At 38.3% G+C, this 19,556-nt stretch overlaps 1 protein-coding gene across 1 annotated transcript; it reads left to right on the plus strand.

The window, feature by feature from the left end:
* Positions 1-85: 85 nt before the first annotated feature.
* si:dkey-24l11.2 (uncharacterized protein LOC100034462 homolog) lies at positions 86-15,133 on the plus strand. Its single transcript, XM_052152613.1, has 12 exons — positions 86-234; positions 2,570-3,292; positions 3,601-3,660; positions 3,752-3,804; positions 3,952-4,096; positions 7,781-8,160; positions 10,714-10,942; positions 12,359-12,476; positions 12,583-12,694; positions 12,911-13,022; positions 13,672-13,784; positions 14,596-15,133. The coding sequence occupies exons 1-12, from the start codon at positions 205-207 to the stop codon at positions 14,663-14,665; spliced, it is 2,145 nt and encodes a 714-aa protein (XP_052008573.1). The 5' UTR covers positions 86-204; the 3' UTR covers positions 14,666-15,133.
* Positions 15,134-19,556: the final 4,423 nt, after the last annotated feature.

The raw sequence follows: 19,556 nt of genomic DNA on the forward strand, positions 1-19,556 counted from the left end.
AAAAAGTTCTGAGATTTGAACGCGGCTCAAAGGGTGATTCCGCTTTCTGAGCCAGCACAGCGCCTCTTAGAGGAGGGGAATCTGTTTGTTCTAGTGCATCTTCGAAACTTATGTTTATGTTAGCATCACAAGTTAGCGCTGTCATTGCCACACAGCGATAGCAGTTGACAAATATACACTGACAACAAGGTGGTATCCGATCTTATGGAGTCAGAAAGTACGAGTGTGGTACAGGTTAGTGGCGAGCCTCTGTATTAGGTGACATCCATTAAATTCATTTAATCCCATCAGTAATTTTTGTTTATTTGTTTGTGCTATAATTCACCATTACATTGCTATGAAAGCACTTCCTGGTCTAAATTAGTTCATAGTTCGGTTATTTGAGTGTTATGAAAACACCTCCTGTTAAGTAGATTTACATGCATGTTAACAGGGTAATCCGTGGTACTTCATGGTACAATGTGTCGCATTTATTTGACAAAACCAAACTAAACTTTAAACCTATATGTTTTAGCAAATTATGAAAATGCCTCATTAAGGCCCTATTTTTTTTTACTAGAATACATTTCGTTATAGTACACCTCTTGACCCCTCACTAAAGCACAACCCAGCTGCTTAAACAAATGTTATACATTTAAGTACACTCGTGTTATTTTGTTGCAAGGTTTAGAATAATTACATATCCTTCCTCCAGTGGGCGTGCTTTGGCTGAGCTTTATGTGAAAATAATTTTACGAAGTGCATAACATTTGGTAACAAACTGGTCACCATTGTGGCCTCAATTATCATAAATTAGGATTTCTCTGATAAAGAAATAATGAAAATTCTTTCATCATTTACTCACCCTCATGCCATCCCAGATGCGTATGACTTACTTTTTTCTTCTGAACACAAACGAAGATTTTAAAAGAATATTTCAGCATACAATGCAAGCCAACAGGGTCCAAAACTTTGAAGCTCAAAAAAGCACATTAAGGCAGCATAAAATTAATCTACGAATCCAGCATTTCTGTTTCTGTTCCTTGCTTCCTAACTCCTCCTTAGTAATAGTGGAAAGGATGCAAGGAAGGAACGCAAGGACGGTGGAATCGAAGCAAGACAGATTTGTACATTTGAATGTCCTGCTCACTCAAGCTCCACTTCAAAGCACTGTCTCTTCGCAGCTCTGTTACCTCAGAGCACTTGCTGTTAAGTTATTGAAACATAATTTTTTAGCACATTCATAATAAATCCTAATAATTCAAACTGCACTGTTTAAGTATGTGACAATTACTTAAAGGTGCTGTAAGCATTTTCTACATTGAAAAATGTTTCTACTCCCTGAGAGGTATTACTGAAATAGGTGTTGTAAGATATCTCACCTGTCTCTGTGACAGCTCTTGACTCTGTAAGCAGCAAGCAAAAATGTGTCCTTGGGCCATGGGCAGTGATGCTTTTGACCTGTCAATTATTTTGCACATTCTCATAGTGTTGTAGTTGCAGTGAATTACTGTGACTTATTGCCATTTTTAAGCCATTTTGTTCATGACAATTGTCAGTTGAGGGTGCTATTTTGCTGCTGTTGTTTTAAATAACAGTTTCTGCATCATGTCCGTAGCTCATTTGGTATCTTTTTGGAAATGGGGGGCATGGCTAATCCAACGGCTCATTCTCATGTTAGTAAAATGGCTTACAGCACCTTTAAGCTGAAAAGGTGAAACATGAGATGTGTCAGATGTGAAGGGGGAGAAGAATTTATGTTTACACCAGGTGCTTCGACTAAAACGTCCTCTGTATAGGATGCACCTTTGCTTCCTTGCTCAAACGTCCTCAGAAAGCTTCCACTGTCCTCGATCCTCACCTCATCACGGTGCATTTATCCTTCATGACTACATACTTTTATCGGTTTCAGGTTCGCAGGTTGTAAGACAGAGTGAGAAAAGAAATGAGAAGCACCCCATGTCTTCTGAAGTGATATGATAGGTGTGTGTGAGACATATTTAAGTCCTTTTTTACTATTTATTCTCCTCCCTAGACAGTAGGTGGTGATATGCATGAAGAATGTGAATTGCAAAAAAACAAAAAAAGAAGAAATCTAATGAGAGAAGAGCACTTAGGAGGGCTGTTTGAAAGAGGAGATTTAAAGTAAAAAATTACTGAAATATTGATTATTTCTCACAAATCATATCGCTTCTAAAGATATGGATTTAACCACTGGAATTGTATGGATTACTTTTATGCTGCTTTTGTGCTTTTTGAACCTTCAAAGTTTTGGACCCTGTTGACTTGCATTGTATGGACCTACAGAGCTGAGTTATTCTTCTAAAAAATGTTGTTTGTGTTCAAAAGAAGAAATAAAGTCACACACATCTGGGATGTATTGAAAGTAAGTGATGAGAGAATTTTTGGGTAAACTGTTCCTTTAAGGCTCTCAATGGCAGCCATTTGCCAAGGTTGACTAAATGCATTCAATCTGAACATTCCTTTTTAATGGCAATGTGAAGGTTCTCCATGCCCTCAATGCCAAAATTGCATGTTGCATATAACATCACATAACAGACATTCTAACAGTCATTGTTTTATTTTACAGTCATTGGGTCCTGAGGGTGAAACAGCCTCTTTGTCCTTGTCAACAGAAACTGAAAAGGAAAACACAGGCCATGAAGAGAAAAACAATAAAGAAACTACACAGAAGGCTGGTCAGGTGCAGCAATTGTGCCGTTTCTACTGTCAGGGCAGACGATGCTATTACGGGAAGAAGTGCCGCTTTCTTCACCAGAGAGCTGCAGCCACAAATGCACAGAAAGAGATAGAGAACAGCTCCGATCCAAAAACGGAACCCAAAGAAAAGGAAGAAAATGCGGTTGGCCACCCACCAGAACCTCAGCAGCAGTCAAGTGAAAGTGGCCACGCTGGTAAAGAAGAGAATCCACCCCCATCCAGCCACAAACCTGCTCCTGTGAAGCAAGAGAGATCTAGAAGACCCTGCCGCTACTTCCTTTCGGGGTTCTGTGCTATGGAGAACCGCTGTCGCTTCTGGCACCCCCAGCAATTACCACCTTTGGAGGACCAGCCTCATGGCCCGAGAGAGAGGAGCAGCTTTAGGCCCTTTGCTCCGGCCACACGTCCTCCTAAAACTCAAGAGCAGGCCAAGCTGGCTGATCTTACTGAAGAAGTCTGCAAGCAGCTAAGAGCCACAGAAATCGCTCAATTGATGAAAAGATTCCCCAAAGACAAGCTCATAGTCCAGGAGAGAGAAGACGGCCAGTTAACCTACTACAGAGTCACAGTGCAGTCCACTGACCCCGACTGGGTGAATAACGTATTTTGTAGATTAGAGTAATGGCAGTGTGTGCATGTAGCTGATTTTTGTTCATGTTCAGATTTATTTGGTGGAGCAACAGTTTGCTGATCTATTTAGTTCTGTTTTGTTATCTGTATGTTTTGGGAGTCATACACTGATATAAGTTGAATCTTTTTACATAGATACACATATATTGTAATGCACTGTAATTGCAACAGAATTGCCCTGTATATCGAATGTACAGATGAGAAAATTTGATCCAACGAGAACTATAAGTAGTTTTGTTATGATTATTGTTTTTTTGTTTTTTTTTTCAGCCTTTTGACCTAAATGAAATTGACCTCATGGTCAGCTTTCCTGAGAAATATCCTCAAGAGGTGTGCATGTATAATGAAATTATACTTATATATAATGTTAATACTTACTAATCTGCCCCATTTAAAATATTTATGCTAATGTATCACATAGGTATTCACTGTGGATGTCCCAGAGGACCAGGACTTACCATCACTCATGGGGAGGTGAGAAAAACTGGAGCTGGTTTTGGTTCGATTGATTGGGATATTGTATAGAAATCGAATGGTATTGTTTACCCCAAAATGTAAATCCATTCAAATCTTGTTTTTTCAAACCAAAGGACTGTATTATTTTATGATGTGTGAATGCAGACATGTTCAGAAAGTCTCAGAAGAATGGTTAAAGGCCAAACATGCCACTAATCAGCTGATGGGCAGAGTTGAGTTGCTGTTCAGGCCATACTTGCGTTGGCTGGACCGTAGCATGGAGAAACTTTTCACTGATGGAGCCAGACAGGTGAGACATCTTTTATGAGCTCAACTGAGAGTATAAAGATGTACTTTGGTATGTAACCTATGTATGGATTTGCCAGATCTGATTAACCTCCTGAGAACCAATTGTGACTGCTCTGTGCATTTTCCATTAACCTTTTTGATTTTTAGCCAATAGCACCTAATAAACAAGCAAACAATCTAAACATTCTAGAGCAAATAGTTTTTCTAAAAACTGATTTCTGCATATGTGGACAGCTGGACTAAGTTATGAAATTTTAAATAATACCAAGCTATAGAAAGTCGAGATTTTTTTAATTTGAGCAAATTGTTTATTATGTTTCCAGGAGTGCTGGTTATTCATGTTTTTGAGACAGATTACATCTGAAATTAGCATAATTCTGATTTAATGTCCAGCATCATCCAATCCCTGCCAACCATGTTGAAATTAAATTATGAATTCTGAATCCATGTACTGATTTCCATTGTCCCATTTCTGCCAAACATGTTGAGTCGTCCAAACATCATCTGCAACCTGAAACTGAACTTTTGGTTGCATATTAGGATTGAATGCACTTGGCTACATAGAGAGCTATTGGATGCACTGGTCTCTGAACAGTTTGCACCTTATTTTCATCTGAACTCCATATAATGCTTTTGGATGAATCCATTGATTCTGAATATGAAAATGCACCGTGAATATAGTAATTCATTTACTAAACTTTTGAGGGAATAATGTCCCACAATACACATATGTGGATATCATGTTTATCAGAGCTGATGTGTGAAAAATGTATGAATTTTAAAGCGGCATATCAAACAAAACTAGAAACACAACTCTTTACACCCATACAAGTTTCAGTAAAAAACACGTAAGGAGGTTTCTTACCAAGGGCACTTTTGTTGGCTCTGTGCCTGTAGAAGCACTTCATGGAAATCAGTGCCATTCTGTTGTGTAATGTGATTCAGTGCACCAGAATTTTAACCCTTAAATGAAAGTCTAGAGTCTTGGGAACAGTATTCAGTCAGTTTAAATAATTTCAATTACGCGTAGTGTATAGTAAAAATAAAATACAACATCCACGCATGTGGACTGAGGTTGGACAAGGTTGTTTGAATTAATATGATCATATTAATTTCCTTTTCTTTTGCAGGACACTGTTACTTTCCTCCAGTCTTTTTGGTTGGTTCATGCCTAATCAGAACTTCAATTATCTGTCATCTGTTAATTGATTGATAAAAGATGCAAAAGTAATTAAGCCCAAACTAATATGAGCAAGGATTGGGCGATATGACGATATATACCAATCAGCCACTACATTAAAACCACCTGCATAATATCATGTAGATCCCCCTCGTGCCGCCAAAAAAACTCTGACCCGTCGAGGCATGGACTCCTCAAGACCTCTGAAGGTATTCTGTGGTATCTTACAGCAAAACGTTAGCAGCAGATACTTTTAAGTCCTGTAAGTTGCGAGGTGGGGCCTCATGGATCGGACTTGTTGGTCCAGCACATCCCATGGATGCACAATCGGATTGAGATCTCGGGAATTTGGAGGCTAAATCAACACCTTAAACACTTTGACATGTTCCTCAAACCATTCATGAACAATTTTTGCAGTGTGGCAGAGCGCATTATCCTGCTGAAAGAGGCCACTGCCATCAGGGGGTACAGTTGCATGAAGGGGCATAAGTGGTCTGCAACAATCTTTAGGTAGGTGGTACGTGTCAAAGTAACATCCACATGAATGCCAGGACCCAAGTTTTCCCAGACCATCACACTGCCTCTGCCGGCCTGCCTTCGTCTCATGGTGCATCCTGCTGCCATCTCTTTTCCCAGGTAAACGACACACACGTGTCCGGCCATCCACATGATCTATAAGAACATGTGATTCATCAGACAAGGCCACCTTCTTCCATTGCTCCATGGTCCAGTTCTAACGCTCACGTGCCCATTGTAGGAGCTTTTGGCAGTGGACAGGGGTCAGCATTGGCCCTTGTCAAAGTCGCTCAGATCCTTACGCTTGCCCATTTTTTCCTGCTTCCAACGCATACAATTCAAGAACTGACTGTTCACTTGCTACCTAATATATCCCACCCCTTGGCAGGTGCCATTGTAACGAGATAATACATATTATTCACTTCACCTGCCAGTGGTAGAATTGATAGATTTTTTTCCATATCTTGTATATCACAATATGTAAATATCCGTGTGCGCAGCGTGGGCTCATCTATCAGTGAGCAGGGCTTCACATGAGACTTGCGCTGAGTTCGAAATTGCATACTACCATATATAATAATCACTCATAATACAAGCAATCTGTTTTACCATCTCAAAATGAAGAATGCAAATTATGAAAGCCAAAAGATGAACTCTGCATTAATGTATCATTAAATTATTTATATTTCTTTTGCAAGAAGTGATATTTATTTTCTTCAAATAGTGTTTATTTTTTTTTACCTATGTTTTATTTTCTTTGTTACATTGCTTTGTGAAGATCTTAAGTTTCTTGAGCAAAGTTTATAATAATGATAATAATAATAATATTGGTCCGCAACATTTTAAACTGAAATGTGGCATACTGTTATATTTAGCATTTTGGTAAGGTTGTTTATTGAAAACAAGTTTATTTATTTACCTTGTCTTGTTTCAATTAAAGAGGAAGTAGTTTTAGTTTATAAAGTATTTAATTAACTGACTGGAGTTCCAAAAGTAAGCATTGCAATATGGTATTTAATATATAAAGCAACTTTTATTGATTTTACAGAAAACTTGTACTATATCGTGATATATATCGTTAACGTGATATAAAATTACTCATATTGTAATATAAGATTTGTTCATATCGCCCACCCCTAATATGAGCACTCATATTAGGGGTGGGTTTCTCAAATTAATATGAGAAATAATTATGCTTTGGTTTACCTGTTACAACAGAGTGCAACTTTAAAGACCCCATGAAATGGCTTGACAAATACAGTTTTACAGTTCTCATCCCTTTTTTTTTTAAACAGTCAATAGCTTTTAGTTTACATTACAGCCATGAAAATGATTTGCTACTTGCTATCGCTAGTCAGAAGTAGTGTATAAGTAGAAGTAGGGGAAGAGAGCATTATTAGAGAGCATTTCATTGGACAAAGCAAGTAAGTGCAAGATGAGTCATGAATATATTTGGTCCATTTTCCTGGACAAGAAAGACTCTCTGTCCTAGCGTTTGTCCTGCGTACTGAAGGTGTTGGGTCCGCTTAGTGATAGTCTGCATATATATTTGAATTGGCAGAAGTTTTACGCCGGATGCCCTTCCTGATGCAACCCCCAGTGGCTGGGGGACTCTCTCACTCACACACATACGGGGCAATTTAGGTCTCCAATTCACTTAATCTGCATGTTTCCCATTGTGGGGGAAACCGGAGGAAACCCACGCAAACATGGGGAGAACATGCAAACTCCACACAGAAAGGCCCTAGTTGAGCCGGGACTCGAACCCAGGACCTTCTTGCTGTGAGGCCACAGTGCTAACCACTGAGAGCTCCTTTTGTTAACTTTTAGGAGAACACTAGCAAATAGATGGCTTCAAAGCCAATAGACATAGACTAAAAGCCACAAAACTAAAATTTTGTCTTTTATGGGGTCTTAAAAAGTATACGAATATTCTCATCAGAGAGAGCGATCACAAGCACTAATCATCACTCTCAAATCTCTTCCCAGTTGAAAAAAGACATTGACCTAGAGAGGGCTGGAATACAGTTCGTCCCCTATGAGCAACTCAAGGTCACAGTTTTTAAGAGCTCAGCCAAAAAATCTGACACTCATGAGCGTATAGTGTCACTCACTGTGGCTTCAGGGGAAGATGTGGAGGAGGAGGAGGAAGAAGAAGAGCATGATGATGCTGGAGAAGAGGAGGAGGAGGAGGAGGAGGCTGCTGCTGCTCTCGGTAGTGATGGAGAGGAAGGTGACCATCAGGTAGAGAACATTAAAACCAGAGATCGACGGAGAGGCACTGAGATCAAACTAATGGGGCTCAGACTGGGAGAACAAACAGCTACTGTACTGGCCAGAGAGATCGCAGTGTCCCTTCAGTGCAGCAGGTGAATTTCAGTCCTTTTTCCTGTGTTCTTAGCAAACTCCAACAGTTGTGGATGTGTCTTTAAATGTTAATCCATGATGCTGTATCTGAACTGTGGTCTATTTACACCTGGTATTAACATCCATCTTGGGTGATCTGATCACAAGTGGTCAGCTAAGACAGTGTCACAAATGCATCTTTTGTCAAACGAAGGATCTCTGATTTCATGGCAACATATATCACTTATAATGTCAGTGTGTTACTGCATGTTGCTAAAGCTCAAACATGTCAAAGAAGAACAAAACTTTTGGAACACTGTTGCTCACAATATTCTTGCATTTTAATTTCACAACAAATGTGGCATTTCGAGTGGCTTTATTAACTGAACGTGCTTCACATGATGTTGATTTAAGGCATACTGAGAATATGCTGCGAAGTCTTGTGCCGCATATTGATGGGTTTTCCAGATTTTTCAATCATATGATTGCTTTTTTTGTTTATTTTTTAAAGCCGTATATAACTCTTCAGGCCTTCGCTGTTGCCTGGATTCATTAGGATGAGCACTCAGCCTGTCAAAGTTTACTTTATTTGACCATATGGACCCGTTTGCAACATACACACTACAGGCCAAAGTATACTTTGGTTTTCTGCATGCCGGTATGAACGTTATGCAGACTTGATCATCAGCACAGCATGCACAGTACTGTGCTATTAGTATGTCACAATGCAGTGGTAGTGCACATGAGTTGAGCACGTCCGGATGGGCTCTGAGTCAAATGAGTTTACTTTGTAAGGCTGAGTGCTCGACAGTGCACAAGACAACGGAACACAGAAAGTAACATATACCTAAATAGTATTTTACTGATGTGATAACTAAGGTGGTGGAAAAGACCAATTACCAATTAAACGGTCAATCATTTTTAAAATGAATTTATTGACTGTAAAAAAAAAAAAAAACTTAATCTTTACTATGATGGGCACAACAACAGAGGCTACAAAGATAAAGATAAAAATGAAGATGGCTACAAAATGAATAAAATCACAGATTTTATTTATATATAGTTTATTGATCAACCTAAATCCCAATGATAATCAGAAAAAATGTGATTGGAGTATAACATTTATGCATTTGACCTGGAACTTTTAATTATAAACAAGCCTGGCACAGGCCGGGAACTTTACTTTTGAAAAGACAGAGACTTGGCTGCATGACAATGCTCTATATTTAAGTAGTAACTAAACTAAGCTTTTTACAGCCTATAGATTCACCAAATTAAAAGGATGGTTCACCCAAAAATGAAAATTCTCTTATCATTTACTCGTCATCCCAGATGTTTCTAACTTTCTTTCTTCTGCTGAAAACAAAGTTTTTTTAAAAGAATATTTCAGATCTGTTGGTCCTTTTAATGCAAGTGAATGTTGGCCAGAAATATGAAGGTCCAAAAAGCACCATAAGCGTAATCCATAAAACTCGATTGTATGGACCTACAGAGCTTAAATAGTCTTCTAATAATCATTTGTTTGTGTTCTGCAAAAGAAAGTAATTTAAGCACATCAGGGATGGCATAAGTGTGATTAAATTTTCATTTTTGGGTGAGCTGTCCATTTAAAGTGTGTGTGTGTGTGTGTGTGTGTGTGTATTTCACCAGATGAGGGTTGATGAAAATGGTATATTGTTGGGTGGCAGCTGTGGCTCAGTTGGTAGAGCGGGTCAGCTGCCAATCATAGGGTTGGTGGTTTGATTCCCGGCCCACACAACTCCACATGCCGAAGTGTCCTTGGGTAAGACACTGAACCCCAAGTTGCTCCCAATGGCAGGCTAGCGCCTTGCATGGCAGCTCTGCCACCATTGGTGTATGAGTGTGTGTGTGAATGGGTGATTGGGAAACAGTGTAAAGTGCTTTGGTAACCTCTAAGGTTAAAAAAAGCGCTATATAAGTGCAGACCATTTACCATTGTTATTCACAGGAGATTGGAGACACAATGTATGTGCTAATAGGGGACATTTCCATAGTCACATTTTTCTTTTTAAAACACTTGATTATCTAATCAAAATAATAAAACATACGAATATTGAATATTGATATGAATATTGTAGAATTGAATATTGAATATTGATATGAATATTGTAGAATCCTCCAGCGCTAACCACAGAGGAACACGTAGGAATAATAAATAAAAAAAAAACATCTGCATTGATTTTTGCAGACAACTCAGAAAAAAAATTAATCAGTAAAACCGATATATATCGGTCTACCTCTACCCTAGTCTTACGACTACATTGTGACACTCTTTAGTATTGTGTATTTGCAGGTGATGTGCACAGATGCGGACAGTCCATATGGCACACTGAAAAAAAAAATTTCATACTTTGGCCTTTACACTATAAATGTGATGTGGTCACATGCATTTCTTACCCCTTCTGGATGTGGTTTGGACCCCATTATGTTTTCAGTGCTGTCTACTTGTGATTGGATCACCCAAGCTGGATGTTTATACCAGGTGTAAACAGGGCAAAACAAACTGCTCTCAGACAATAGCACAAAGTACTCCACCCCCCATCTCTGTACTGTAGGTGTAAAGTGAGTGCTGATTTGACCCTGAATGGGCGTGTGACCTGCACAGCTCATTGCGATAAATGTGGAGCAGGGGTCAGGGCTGCTTTCAGGCCCAGTATGCTGCACCACTACAGTGATGTTTTGGGCTATCTGGACCTTAACGCAGCTGTGCCTGTAGACCTGGTACTGCAGGACTCTGAGTTCAGTGTTGGTTGCCTTAACTGCAACAAGGAGGACACAATTCAGGTCTGGGAAAGATATATGGGAGACAATTACATTCACATACCGTAATTTCCGGACTATTAAGCGCACCTGAATATAAGCCGCACCCACTGATTTTTAAATAAAATATTATTTTGAACATAAATAAGCCGCACCTGTCTATAAGCCGCAGGTGCCTACCGGTACATTGAAACAAATGAACTTTACTCAGGCTTTAAGGAAACACGGTGTGGCAGCGGGGCGTGGTCAAGCGCCCGTCCGGGAGAGAAAAGCGGCAAGGGCGCTTACACCTGAGCTAAATTATGTCTAACACCGGTGTCTAATTTCAGTAAGCATGGGGAGAGCGGCATAAAAAGGCAGCAGCCACAGAGCTGAGAGACTGACACACGAAGAATTGAGAAACTTTATAAAATTGATTGTAAACATTGCTGTGGCCATTAAGCCTTACCTGGAACGTCAAGTGCCCTGCTGAAAACTGTCACACTGGTGCCCGTGTGACAGTTTTCCCAAGAAGGACACGTGAAGCAGGGCACTTGAAATTAGACACCGGTGTTAGACATAATTTAGCGCAGGTGTAAGCGCCCTTACAGCTTTTCTCTCCCGGACGGCGCTTGACCACGCCCCGCTGCGACACACGGCTTGTAATAAAACATTTGCAGTAAACAGTAGCCTACCAATAAAGTCATTGGTCACTATCTTCCTCGTCCTGTGCACTGAAACCACTGAAGTCATCTCCTTCGGTGTCGGAGTTGAATAGCCTCAGATTTAGTTGTCTTTTTGCACTGAGTCAATTCCTCACGCTGCTGTTTCCAACGTCTTATCATCGACTCATTAAGACCAAGCTCCCGTTCAGCAGCTCTATTTCCTTTTCCAACAGCCAGATCAATCGCCTTCAACTTGAAAGCAGCATCATATGCGTTTCTCCATGTCTTTGCCATGGTGAGGGTGACAAAATTACTACCGTAATCAGAATGATGGGAAGTCTGAGCGCGCTCGATGTAATCTAAACAGTAAACAAAAAAAGTTGTTTTGACCTTAACCCGTTCGGCAATTTCATTGGTCTAATGAAAGCTTCACGCCGCCAAAAAACTGAGCACGTCACAGAATGTTTTTTTTTTAAATTTTTTATCAAATTTGAAAGCGGGAAAAATCCATATATTAGCCGCGTCATTGTATAAGCCGCGAGGTTCAAAGCGTGGGAAAAAAGTTGCGGCTTATAATCCGGAAATTACGGTAATAACTTTTTACATTTTATATTCTATGCAGTGAAAAGCATTCTAACGTGTGTATATACAATGTTCATCTAGATACTTTTTATCATAAGATGAAAGAATATAATTTGATAATGTCAGAAGAACATGCATCATCTGCAGTAAGTGTTTCTGGATATGTAAAGTGATAGCTGGCACTACCTTTGAAATTGTCACATTTTCTCTCTAGAATCTGACCTATGGGCAAAACAAGGAACATAGCTGCCAAAATTGTCACACCAAACTCAGCATTTTTGTGGAGTCTACACGCTTTCAGTACATTCAGCCAGTGTCCAGAAATCAGACAGGTCTCAACTTTGTCCTATATTCTCACAAATCCTGTGTAGTTATCATTGACACTATTGCTGTTGTTTCAGAGTTAGTCATGCATTAAAGTGACGTGTTAATTTACAGGAGGAGCTGCTCAATACACTAGACGATATAGAGACCCCATGGTTCAGCAGGGGAAACCTCTACCCGAGAAAGGTGCCTGCCAGCATTACAAACAAAGTCACCGGTGGCTTAGGTAACTATTGGTAACAACAAGTTTGTTCCACTGAATTTGAATACATTCCAGGCATACAATATTTGGGTCTTTTAAGAGGTTTGTTTTGTATAAAAAAATCTTTGTCTAGTTTTTGTCCTGTCATCTCACATCAAAGTCATCTCACTGTTTGACCTACAAAGGGTGCTTGGCTCATTTCTAGATAAGCTCTGTTGTATTGATGGTTTCTCCCACCAGATTCCCTTGCTGTGGTCGGGCTTACCCATGCAATGAGTGCCATGATGAGGATCAGGACCATTTAATGGAGCTGGCCACCAGAATGATCTGTGGTTATTGTGCCAAAGAGCAGGTCAGCTGCCCTTACTTTCCCAGACTGACAGAATGAGGATTGAATACACCTTAAATTCCCTTAAACAAATTGAAATTAGACAGGTTTTATGTATTTACACTCTTTGAACCAATGGGAATATTACCCCCCAATGGGTCAAACAAAAAGGATGTGACCCACATTTTAAAAGCCAGGTCAAATTGGAATGATCCAGTAATAAGAATGAATAAACATTTTAGGTTCTGTATACTTGACTTGCAGTGGTGTCCAAATGTCTGACACCACCTCTAATTTAATCCTGGAAGTGAAGTTTTAAGAAGCATTATGACCTTAAATTCTGCACTATTTCTTGATCACTAATCAAATTAGCAAATCTGTGACACTGATGTCAGGTTCCACTGTAGCACACTTTGAAACATTCTCAAATCAGATAATGTGATAACAAATAACCAGGTTTTACACAAATTTTGGGAGTCAATCAAGCAAAATGTACCAAATATTAAGAAATTCATATAAATATTTAGTTTCTTCTTTTCACTCATTGTTGTGCTGATAATATAATAAAAACGTTGTTTTAAATTAGAAAAATAAAGCACTTTAATTAGTCATCTCACACCTTTGGACCCTATTGTAAAACCATCAACCTCTTGTTTTGTTTTTATCCCTCTAGCCATACAGCAGTGCTAAGCCATGTGTAGGCTGTGGGAGTATGATGACCAGAGCGACACACACAAGCCACTGGGAGGGTGGACAGGGCTGTCGGAACAAGGTTAAGATGAGCAGGTACATGCTGCTTTCCCGACCCTATCTGACACTGTTTTGTAGTATTTTAGTATAGAAGGTTATCAGCAATGTTGCAACATCAAACTGACTCCGAGCGTTTGATAGTGGCCTTTGATAGATGCTGACTACCACGCCCGGAGTCATGAGTTCGAATCCAGGGCGTGCTGAGTGACTCAAGTCAGGTCTCCTTAGCAACCAAATTGGCCTGGTTGCTAGGGAGGGTAGAGTCACATGGGGTAACCTCCTCGTGGTCGCTATAATATGGTTCGCTCTCGGTGGGGCACATGGTGAGTTGTGCGTGGATGCCACGGAGTCATAGCGCGTGTGGAGGCTTTACGCTATTCTCTGCATGGGCATCCCCAATTTGGAATGCCCAATTCCCAATGCGCTCAACAAGCCACGTGATAAGATGCATGGATTGACAGTCTCAGACACGGAGGCAACTGAGATTCGTCCTCCGCCAAACGGATTGAGGTGAGTCACTACGCCACCACGAGGCCTTAGAGTGCATTGAGAATTGGGCATTCAAAATTGGGGAGAAAATAAAAATAAAATACAAAAAAAAGAGCATTTGATTCATAACATCAGTGCACGCAAGCACAATTAGAGAAGTGTTTACTATGAACGAACACTTTGATGTTAGTTCATAGGCTAGAGTATGGTAGATGTATATTTTTACTGCAATCTTTTTATGCTTCTAAACCGTGTGTGACCCATGTTTTCTGACCGACTTGGGAATTACCTGGTCATGAACTGTACAAAGTGCATTTTTGTTATCTATGAACTGTTGCTGTTATCTTTCTCTACACAGGAATGACCGACACAAATACACCAACACTTCTAAAACCGTCCCAAAGAAAAGAACTAAAGAGAATAAGTAAACAAAGACAAAGAAGACATATGATTTTATTTTCAGATGATTCATTAAACAGTTCTCAAATCATCTTTAAATACTCTGAGATTTTCTTTCAAATGATCTCACAAAATTGTTTTTTTTTACTTATATATATTTGACAGATTATGTGGGGTTAACTAGTTAAACTGTAACTGATATTTGTACATCATCTAAATCAAATTAATTTTGCTTGCTAGTAGAAATAAATGTACTTATGTAAGCATACTGACACTCACACTTAAATAGCTAAAGAGTACCTGAAATTATGCTAATGAAAAGACTGCAATCATTCTGAGGTGAGATTTTAGTGAACATTTGTCACTGGAAAACCTCCCCTCCAAAAAAGTTATTTTTCAAAATGCAACCACAAATCTTATTATGTATACTTTTATCCAAAATGTAATAGTGCATTAAGCAAAAAAAAAATTAAAATTCTATAATTGCAATTGAAATAAAATTGTGTAAAATTTTGTTGTTTTTGTTATTTTTTTGTCAATAAGCGAACACAAAAAGGCCACTCATTAGAAAACATATATTGTATGAACACCTGGGTAAATGGGGTGGCGGGGTCATTTACCTGGGAGAAATATGAGTTGGGAAATGCAAAATTGTTTATTATTCTACACTGCAGAAGTTAAATCTGTGATCCTTGCTAGATCGTTGGTGATTGCTGTCATCTTTCTGCAAGTAATCAGTCAGTCAATGCCTAATACATTTCTAATTTCTAGTGCCTGAAAAATGTAAACATTAGTATTGGATAAACAGTAAAGGGATATTTCACCCACAAATGAAAATTCTCTAATCATTTACTCACCCTCGTGCCATCCCAGATGTTTGCTTTCCTCTGCAGAACACAAACAAAGATTTTTAGAAGAATATCTCAACTCAGACGGTCCATTCAATTCAAGTGAATGGTGGCCAGAATTTTGAAGCTCCAAAAAGCACATTAGCGCAGCATAAAAGTAATCCATACGACTCCGGTGTTAAAATATGTATCTTTAGAAGGGATATGATGGATGTGGGTGAGAAACAGATCAATATTTAGGTCCTTTTTACTATAAATCTCCACGTTCACATTCTTTTATTTTTTGGCAATTTGCATTCTTTGTGAATATTGCCACCTACTGGAGAGAAGGACAATTTATAGTAAAAAAAAAAAATGACACTGTAAATATTGATCTGTTTCTCACCCACACATATCGCTTCTGAAGATATTAACCTGTTTCGTGTGACGTCACTGTATGCCGCCCGCCATGTTTGTGACCACAATTCCATATTTCTTCAGTGTGCTGCGCTGTGAGATGCGGCAAAAGTCTGCAAAAATGTTTTTTTTTATTTAGAAATTTTGAAAAGGTGATCTTACGGCAGTTTAATAACCAGAGCCAAAATGTAATTTTTATTTCAATGAAGTTTTATCTTTTAAGTGACATGGCTTAATTTAGCTAAATTCAAGCAGCGATGAAGGGGAGAGCAGGGATAAAAACTCTTGTGGGTCTTTGCTCATTTATTCAGACATGTCAGTTATCTGTACAGTGTCAGTAATATTTATAACATCATAGATTCAGATACAATTAAACTGGAAATGCACATAGGACGATGTTATTCATGACACCCAGACAGTATAAAGGTATGCGATAATTGTAAAATTGTAATAAACAAAAAAGCACTATAATGTGAATATATAGTAAATATGTAATGTGTATATACTAATGTTAGTCAAGAAACAACACATCATAAGATTATGAAGCTCAGACTTTATTCACACTACAATGTAAACATATTTGTTATGTACATTAATATGCCTCGGTTGCTTTCTGTGTATTCTTTGAGTGAAAAGCAGCTCTAACATTCATAGAGACGGGATCATCTCAGAAGTTTTGTAATAGATTGTCCAAATCAGAACACAAACATTTGTAACTTCTGAATGAGAGATGTTTACGGTGATGTAGGCATGTACTCACCGGTCAAACATTAGACTCGCTGCCATACGGAGGTAAATTGTGGATAAAATGTATTTAAATGTCTGCAAAAGTCAAATTTGGCTATATTTGTTCATTAAACCTTTCGTGGGACTTGGCATGGATCAAAAGCATTTTTTGAGTTTTTTTTCCATTCACCACCATAGTTTTCTCTTGTCGATGGTCACAAATGTGGCGGCTGCAGGGAAAATGTGACGTCACCGACGTAGGGGCGGCTGTGGCTCAGGTGGTAGAGTGGGTCGGCTGCTAATCGCAGGGTTGGCAGTTCGATTCCCGGCCCACACCACTCCACATGCCGAAGTGTCCTTGGGAAAGACACTGAACACCAAGTTGCTCCCAGTGGCAGGCTAGCGCATTGCATGGCACCTCTGCCGCCATTGTTGTATGCATGTGAGTGTAAATGGGTGATTGGAACAAGGTTAAAAAAAAAAAAAATTTTTTTTTATTTACCATTTTACAGAAACTGGTCAATAGATTAAACCACTGGAGTTGTATGAATTACTTTTATGATGCATTTATGTGCTTTTTAAAACAACAAGGTTCTGGCCACATTCAATTGCATTGTATGGACCTACAGAGCTGAAATATTCTAAAAATCTTTGTGTTCAGCAGAAGAAAGAAAGTCATGCACATCTGGGATGGCATGGGCGTTTTCATTTTTCAGACAATCTAACAACATCTTGATTTGTCTGCCAATGATCAGATGTTTTCAACTGAATTATCAGGGTCTATATTTTATGTGTATTTGTTAAATAACAGAAAGATACACTACAGTTACAAAGTTTGAAATCGCTAGAACTTGTACTTTTATTCAGCAAGGTTGCATTAAATTGGTCCAAAATTACAGTAAATACATTTATAATCTTGTAGGCTATTCTTGAAACTGTCTGTTCATGAAAGAATTCTCCAAGTGCAGCAATGACAGCTTAGCAGACCTTAAATGCATTCTAGCAGTTAACTTGTTAAAATAATTCACACATTCATAAATTTCATAATTTTTTATCATGTTTTCTGTAGCTCTTTCATGATTACTGATTCATATTACAATTAATAATTAAAAAAATTCCTCAAGCTTTCAGGAGATCTTTCCTGCAGACCAGGGACATGCCATAAACATAAGCTGGGTAAGCAGTGCTTACCTTTTCAGTGTGAAAAGAAAAATGACACTATGAAATATTTAAATACAATTGTAAATATAAACTACTGTTTTCATTAAAATTCGTCAGTTGATCTCAGTTGAGCAGCACTGACATTTATTTAATCATTTACTCGCTTTGGCGGCACCCTCGGGTATAAGCTTTTTATGTTATGCTTCCTCTGGCTTTGCTTCAAAGCAGTGTTTACTGTCCTTTCATTCAACATAACATGTTCATTCAAACTGAATGATTTTATGATAGGCTAGATTTTTGTTTTGCGTCAGCACGTTCATGTTCACGACACTAATGGGGTATTAAGAGCTAAAATGGATATAGTGTAAGCATTGACGACCTAAACACTGCCGTGTTTACATTACATTTGCCTTGTGCATTCAGGTTAAAATTGTTGACTTTGGTGGTCAGATTAGTTCATTGCTGCTGTCCATTTCAGTGTTTCTGAACTGTAGGAAGAGTGACGTAGTGAAACTAGTAACTTGCAGTCTTTCCTTTTTCTTTTTGTTGTATGTAAAAAAAAAAAAGCTCTTCTGGCACTATGGTTCATTGTATGATTAATGGACATAAACATGCTCAGCTCAACATATGACAATCTTTTATTTGTAGGGTTGCCACCCGTCCCGTAAAATAAGGGATCTTGTCATATGTAAAGATAAAATTATGCTTCCCGTATCAAATCAATGTGGGAAGCGATTTGTCCCGTATTTAAGCTGGCCAGATGGCGTCATGGAGAAATCGTTCCAGATCGCTAATTTAACATTGATGTAAGTTGGAAAATGTGCTTATGGTGGGTAAGGACCATCCGAAAAATCAACAAATGGTGATAAAAGTGTGGATTTTTTTTTTAAATATATAAATGTTCAATAAGATTAAACAATGTATGAATACAATCACAGAGTCATAAAGACAAGTACAGGTGAAGGAAGAAAAAAATACATATAAACCAACCAAAATATATACATAAGATAAAGGAGACAAATAATTGAAAATATAAAAATTAATATATTTTAAACATATAAAAACAATTGTTTTTAATAAGTAAGGGGTCAGGAAAGTCCATTTAAGTGTCCCTTATTTTAAAACTTCAAAAGTGGCAACCCTAGATATGAGCAATATTACTGACCTGAATTTTAAAACCATTTGGTCATGAAGTTTGCCACTGTGACATAATTGCTTCCATTGGTGGGTTCTAAGGCAGCAATTTACATCTATAACATTTCTGTGACATTACACTCACAGGTATAATGTGTTTTGGGCACAATGTAAAATAATGTGTATTAAAAATCTTTGATGCTTGCCTGTCTCAAAGCCCACAGCACATGTCTGCTGCAGACCATATGATCAAGCTATTCCCACAATACTTAAAACTTTCCATCCATGATACTTTTCTAACTAATTTCCTCACTTCAATAGGAAGCACAACCATTTTCAGCTGTGCTAAGATAATAAGAAAGATTTATCTGTTACCAAAGTAGGACATTATATAATTTAGGGAATATAGTATTTTCTTAGACCAAATTAATGACAGCAAAAATGTAACTTTGCCTTCACAGTTATTGAAAATGGTAATAATAATTTGAAACATCACTAATGTTTTGACAGTTTCAGCAACTAAATGCAATCTGATCAGAAGATGAATTTCTTTCAAAAACATTGAAAATGTCTTCCAAACTTTTGAAAAGTATAATCACAAGTTACATTTAAACATTTAGTCTCATTCAAAGTTGTATGACCTAGATCTGGCAAA

Source organism: Xyrauchen texanus, chromosome 21 (assembly GCF_025860055.1).
Source record: "Xyrauchen texanus isolate HMW12.3.18 chromosome 21, RBS_HiC_50CHRs, whole genome shotgun sequence".
In the NCBI taxonomy this organism is placed as follows: domain Eukaryota; kingdom Metazoa; phylum Chordata; class Actinopteri; order Cypriniformes; family Catostomidae; genus Xyrauchen; species Xyrauchen texanus.